We start from the raw sequence: 6,848 nt of genomic DNA on the forward strand, positions 1-6,848 counted from the left end.
GAGGAAAGAAATTGCATTTTAGGTGATTTTAAGACAGAAATAATAATAAAGATATAATATATCAGGACATCACAATTATCTCTCCTCATTATAGTTCATAATAAACTCTTACCATAAAAATGTACAATTATAAGGGACAGCACCGTCACTAGAAAACTATCTACAAAATACAGTGCGCTGGAGATGAAAGGATGAGCCAAGTGGCAAACGGCTACATCCAATATTCCTACCGGGGAAATCCATCCCTCATATATCAGCGTAGGCCGTCTATGTATTACAGTTCCGCATAGTGGCGGTGATAATATGCACTTACCTCTCACATTATACACAAGGTGGCTGACTGGCACACCGGATTGCAGCATGGTGGTACACTGGTAAACACCGGACTCGTGCATCTGTATGCCCATGATTTTTAAAAAGCTGTCCTCGGTGACTTTTGGTTCATTTTCACCGGGCTGAAAAGATAATATGGACAATTGTTAGAACCTTCTATGTCTCAATTATTTATATCAATGTCATGGTAGCACAAACCCCACAATACTCAATCAAACTGAAATAAAACATGACAACAGTTTCTTTGGATAAAAATGGCCACGGTGTTTATTAAGGGTAACCTAAGATAAAATAATTCGAAGAGAATAACCATAAATAATCTAATAAATAATAAAATATAAATATTTTGACCAATAAAAACCAAGTCCGCCCAGCATTAGCTGGGTGACAAACCCCACAAGCCATGACATTACCAAGACATGGCCCCCCCAAAACACCGCAGCCATTCTTCAATTAAATTCTGCAAGCCCAAATTGAAAATGTCGATACCCACATCAGAAAGATGTATACAATCATTTCTGAACAGCCCGTCTGTGAGGTCTTCAAGGTCACTGTGTCTATAAGAAAGACCACCGAGGACCGACATGTATTTAGACATGGCTCTATTAATCCTTTTACGGATTCGATTCAAAAACTTATAATTTCCAGAGGACCATAGCAGTCTTGGAATAATCTCTGAAAAGGAAATAGTAGCGTCAGGGAAAAAACATTTTATCAAGGCTATATCCCTTCTCATTTCCAAAAGTAGGTCCAAAGTCTTTTCTTTACCTAGGTCATTACCTCCAGCATGGATGATAATTAAATTCGGATCCGGCCAATAAGAACTCAGTGATTTAACTAAAGAAAACACGTTTTTCCATTGCAAACCCCTTACCCCATGCCAAAAAACAGAAAAAACTAGCGGATCCATAGACAAATTTTCTGTATAGGACCTTCTCGCGGCTCTCTTCTGTGCCCAAAATATAAAAGAGTGGCCAAGGATCCAAACAACCAAACGCTTACCTGTAGATATATAATTACACTACTAACAAGTCTGGTCGAACATAAAGTTTAAATCTATTAGACTCCCACCTACCAATTCTTTTTATAATCCCTTCATCAATTCCTAACTGTGCAGCTTCCGTAGCTGCACCTATTCCAAACGAATGGGAGGATATTTTTAAATGCTCCAACTTCAGGGACTTCAAACATTTCTTCAAAACAAAGTTAAACTGAAATCTGGACAGCTGATCTCCATTCTGATGAATCAGAAAAGCAACCCCAAGACTCGGCCTGATTGACAACCAATGTTTAACATTAGAAACTGGGCAAAGAACAGAACCAGAAAACTGATTAATTCTAACCAAACGACCTTTTCCTAATTGATCTGTCTTAGATTTTTTTAACAATAACAAAACATGGTCAACTTTGCAACTAACATCCTGAAATGAAAGGCCCGGGACTGAAACTTTACTCTCTGCCACCAGTTCGCTTATTCTCAAGGCTGCAAAGAACATTAACACAAATGCTGTTCTAAACAAACACACTTCAAAATTATTAAAACAAACTAAATGTAACACATTGAATAATTTTAACAACAAATCTAATGAAATAGGCCTTCGTCTTTCCACAACCGGAGCTGACCTATGGTAACCTTTCAAAAGCTGCTTAACTGGGAAGAGCGAAGAAATAGCCGGACAACTGTTTAATTTAAGAAAGAAAGAGATTGCCTGCAAGAGACTTAGAAATGGAGGCAAATGACAGCCTCCTACTAATCAGGCTACATACAAATTTCAAAACTAGACCTACCTCATTATGAAAGAAATTACAGTTCTCATTAACACAGAAATTAACCCACTCCTTCCAAGCAGCTGAATAATCAGCCCATGTTCTTGGAGCCAAGGATCTCTGAATATTAACATAGATTAGTCCCAAATCAGATTCTATAAATGAGGAGGACACGGAATTCCACAAAGCTCCGCTTCTGGCGCCATCGTTCTGAACCTCCGCCACTGACAACGAGATAATGAATCTGCTATATCATTCTTTTTTCCTTCTATATAGCTAGCTTTCAACCAGATGTTCAACTTCAGACAACATAAAGTTAAATGTCTTAATATCTTAACTACTAATTCACATTTTGAAGATAATGTGTTAATTGCAAAGACCACACCTTTGTTATCCGTAAACAACAAAATTCTCCTATTCTTAAAATAATGACCCCATACAACTATGGCTACCAAAACCGGAAATAATTCCAATAAGACAATATTTGAAGTAACCTTGTTTACACGCCAAACACTGGGCCATAACTCAGCCGACCATTGACCATTAAAGAATGCCCCGTAGCCCATACTACCGGCTGCATCCGTAAATAAAGACAAAGAGTCAGAATCCTCAAAATGAAACTGCCAGCAACTGTGTCCATTAAATTTAGATAAAAATTCTAGCCATACAGCTAAATCTTCTTTTAGCTGAACCGTTAACCTAATATGGGACCTAGGTGATTTAAGACCCCTTGTTGAAAAATACAGTCGCTTTGAAAAAACTCTTCCCATAGGAATAACTCTAGAGGCAAAGTTCAACAAACCTAAAAGTGACTGCATATCACGTAATGAACATTTCTTCCTAGCTAACATACTGACTAAAGAAACCCTTAACTTTAACAATTTTTCCTCTGGTAAACTAAATTCCATTCTCTCAGAATCTATTCTAATACCTAAAAATTCTAATGATCTACATGGAAACACAGTCTTCTCTTCAGCTAACGGAACACCAAAAAATTTCATAAACTCAACAAATTTTAACAATAAGGAATAACATAACTCAGAACTAGCATCACCTATAAACAAAAAGTCATCAAGATAGTGCAGAACACCTCCATCCGGAATTTGTTTCTGCACTACCCAATGTAAAAAGGATGAAAATGCCTCAAAATAGAAACAAGATAAAGAAAAACCCATTGGTAAACATTTGTCATAAAAATAATTACCTTCAAATTGAAAACCTAGAGAGTTGAAACCTGCAGGGTTAACTGGTAGTAAACGGAAAGCTGATTTGATATCAGCCTTTGCTAAAAAAGCATTTTGACCAAACTGTCTCAATAAAGAGACAGCCTGATCAAACGATGCATAGTGTACTGTCGCTTTAGACTTATCAGCATCATCGTTTAATGAAGCCTTAAACGGGTAAGAAACGGAATGAATTCGATTCCTTCTTAGGGACAATTCCTAAAGGTGAAAGTCTAAAGTCTGTAAACGGCGGATGTATAAAAGGACCAGCGATCCTGCCAGTTTCAAGCTCTTTCAGGATTTTCTGATGCACAATATCCTTATGCTGCTGGATGGATTTCAAATTATCCACCCAGCAACAACCAGATCCTTTGAAAGAAGGGATATCAAAACCAAACTTAAAACCATTAAAAATTAAATTAGCTTTCTCCCTGTCTGGGAACATTTCTAGCCATGGCGCCATTCTTATTAATTTCACTGGCGTCCATGCTTTTGGATAACTGTTCTTTGGTACTAGGGGGTTGAGACTGGTTTGCTCTTTTAAAATAGCGACACATTGGGTGCGAACCCCCACAAAAGGAACATTCGTGTTTATACCGACAATTGTTCAACCATTTACACTGAGCTTCATTATAAGCAAAGCAAACTCCTTTCCTCAACGTATTCTGAGAACTAGGCTGCTGCTTGGGCACTGACCTTTGTGGAAGCATTAAACTAAGCCACAAACCAACATCCTTAGTGCCCCATTTCAATGAAGGGTACACTGCCATCTTCTGGCGAAACATTTCATCATAATTGTACCATGCTAAACCACCAAACTGGCGGTAAGCCTCAAGAATGATGTCTACATGCTGAAATAAATTACTAGAATTAATGAAAGACTTTTCCCCTAAAACTGAAGCATAGATACAGAACGCCTGTAGCCAGTTAAAGAAAGACTTAGGAGGAGAACGTTTTTTATCCTCATCTTTATCAGACTTACCATCCTGCTTGACAAGAGTCTCCTTCGCAGATGGTAATAAAGAAAATAAATCTATAAATTCGTTCCTCCAAATACGCTCCTTAATTGCTGGCTGTAAATGAAAACCTAATGGCGAAATATCGCAAGACATCACTTCCTTACAACAAGTTTCCGAAACACCAATTCCTTTCTCTAAAACAGGAATATTACTAAAACCAGCATTCTGTAACTGCTGACTACTATGCTTCCATACATCAGCGGGGGAACTAGCAGGAACAGCCGCCTCACTGACCAAATCAGCTAATAATTTTAAAATTTCAAACATTACATTAGAATTGAGGGGAGGGGGGATGGGGTGGGACAGATAAGGGGTAGCTGGCATCTCACCACTCTGTTCCACCTGTCCTGGGTCGGGCACTGCTCCTGCTACATCCTGCTGCGTGCCTGTAAATCCTGGGGAAACTTGCTGACAGGAAAGCTGACTCCTGGAACCTCTTCTTCTCCTTGATACTGGCGGGGGTGGAGAATAAGCCACCCTAGTCTTCCGGCTCCTCTTCCTCGGTTGCAGCTCTGAAGAAAAGTCCTGCGCCGCCTCTAAAACCAGTGAGGCCGGCGCTTCAGCTGTGTCCTCCACACCATCCTTGGAGCAGGAGGGGATAGCCGACCAACATGCTGTCTCCCGTTCTCTGACTAAACTTCTGGCCAGCGGGTTAGCCAACGGCGCCGGCACTTGCGGCGCACTTCCGGCACTGTGCGCCACCTTCTTTGATGACACGGTCGGCCGCCTTCTCTCAAGCTCCGGCACCTGGAGCGAACGTCCGGAACTGCGCTCCACCCTCAGTGATGACTCTGCTGCAGACTTCCTCCTCTTGGCTGCAGCTGATGACGGCACCTCCAGCGACGACCCAGCAGGAGACACTGCTTCCTCTATGTCGTCTTCCAGCCCAGTAAGTTCGCTTCTTCCCGCGTCCTCCCTCGACGGCGCTGCTGCTAGGCATTGCCTCAGCCAGTTTTCTCCTCCTTCCGACTCCGCTCTTCTGATCAGCTCCATCAGCAGGACATCCATGGCGACGGTTCAATCTTCAAAACTGGCTGCTTGACCACGATGAACTGCTCCTTTTATGTCCAATTTTCCCGCCTTTAGGATTTTATCAATGACCAATCAGCTGGCCTCCAACAAATCTGCCTGGAGATAGAATCTGCCAGAACCTGCTCATGCAATTGCACAGCTGACCTAGGTCCAATCAGCTGGGACCAACTCCAAACTGCCCAGAGACAGAAACATCTGGAAACCGGCTCGTGCCACCAGCACAGCTTACCCGGGGGACACCAGGATGGTAAGTACCATTCTAATATAAAATAACAAATGGAGAAAAGAGGGAAAGGGGGAGAGAAAAAACATACCAAGCAAAAAACACATTTTATTAACAACTTATGGGGGCCGTGCGACCATGTGTCCCCCAGGCAATAGCCTGGGGGGCCCCTGACATTATCACTGGGAGAGAAACAAACGCCTTGACTTGATGGCCGTATGTACAATGATATCAGGCACTTTCCTGGTTACTTTATCTAAAATCTCCCATTTTACCCTCATTCCCTTAGAAATATGTCAAATATTTACCATGATGAACACATTTTTATAGGGCGCCTGCAGCCTGGCATGCCACATAAAGTTACAGTCTAGATATAGATCTTCATCCTCTGTAACTTGCATAAATATTTCTAGACAAAAAGAAAGTGTTAGAGTGTTAGTTATGTATCTACTCGGCCCCTGCGCTGTACACTACATTGTAACTCACAGTCACTGATATTATTATACCATCTACTTACGTCCACAGTTTATCGTCTCGGCAATGTAAGCTTTTTGATTTTTGCATGGAGAGCAGAAAAGTCCAGTTTTCAAATCTGATAAAAGAAGAAAATGATCAAATATGAGTGTTTTATAAGATTTCTTTAGAATAAATATCATAATCATGTGTTGACGTGTATCCCCTGTCACATGGAGAAAACACAGGCTGCCACAAATGGCGCTCCTATTCTACTAGTGGCTCCTGCAGGATTATCATTGGACAGAATCACATCAATCTAAATTTCCTTCTGGTTCAGTAAATCAGATTTTCCGGCATGAACTATGGATTATTGGAAGTGTTCTGCATATTTACAGAGTGGACAGTGAGCGCTTTGTGTCCGGTGTTTATTACTAATTTAATATATGGATTTATATAAAGGAATAAAAGCCGCCACTTACCAGAGCATCCACTCTCGGTGCACACACAGCTGCATCTATCCATGTTTTCTGTGAAGAGAGGAAAGTATTTTACTACAACTCTCATCATCCAGTCAGGAGAAGATTGTCATTACAATGCCCTCAAAAACAATGTCAGTCACAGCCCCCCCCCCCGTACATAGTGACAACCACAATAACCTCCCAAAATACAGCAGCCTCTGTTTACTTACTTCACGTTCTCTACAGTGCTGCCCGCTCTCATAGTTATATGTAAGTAACCAGTCAGCGGCCGCTTACATGTAACTATTTTGTCCTCTGCGGGGGGAGGTGTGCAGCG

General features: G+C 41.1%; 1 protein-coding gene across 1 annotated transcript; it reads right to left on the bottom strand.

Moving 5' to 3' along the window:
* Positions 1-327: 327 nt before the first annotated feature.
* LOC142661385 (uncharacterized) lies at positions 328-5,898 on the bottom strand. Its single transcript, XM_075838765.1, has 2 exons — positions 4,672-5,898; positions 328-455 (listed from the first exon to the last, which is right to left on the bottom strand). Exons 1-2 carry the CDS (start codon positions 5,348-5,350, stop codon positions 448-450), a joined length of 687 nt encoding a protein of 228 aa, XP_075694880.1. The 5' UTR covers positions 5,351-5,898; the 3' UTR covers positions 328-447.
* Between the last annotated feature and the right edge of the window lie 950 nt (positions 5,899-6,848).

The sequence above is a fragment of the Rhinoderma darwinii genome, chromosome 10, assembly GCF_050947455.1.
Source record: "Rhinoderma darwinii isolate aRhiDar2 chromosome 10, aRhiDar2.hap1, whole genome shotgun sequence".
In the NCBI taxonomy this organism is placed as follows: domain Eukaryota; kingdom Metazoa; phylum Chordata; class Amphibia; order Anura; family Rhinodermatidae; genus Rhinoderma; species Rhinoderma darwinii.

Coding starts and splice junctions, on each gene's coding strand:
- LOC142661385 (XM_075838765.1), bottom strand. CDS start 5,350: ATGGATGTCCTGCTGATGGAGCTGATCAGAAGAGCGGAGTCGGAAGGA.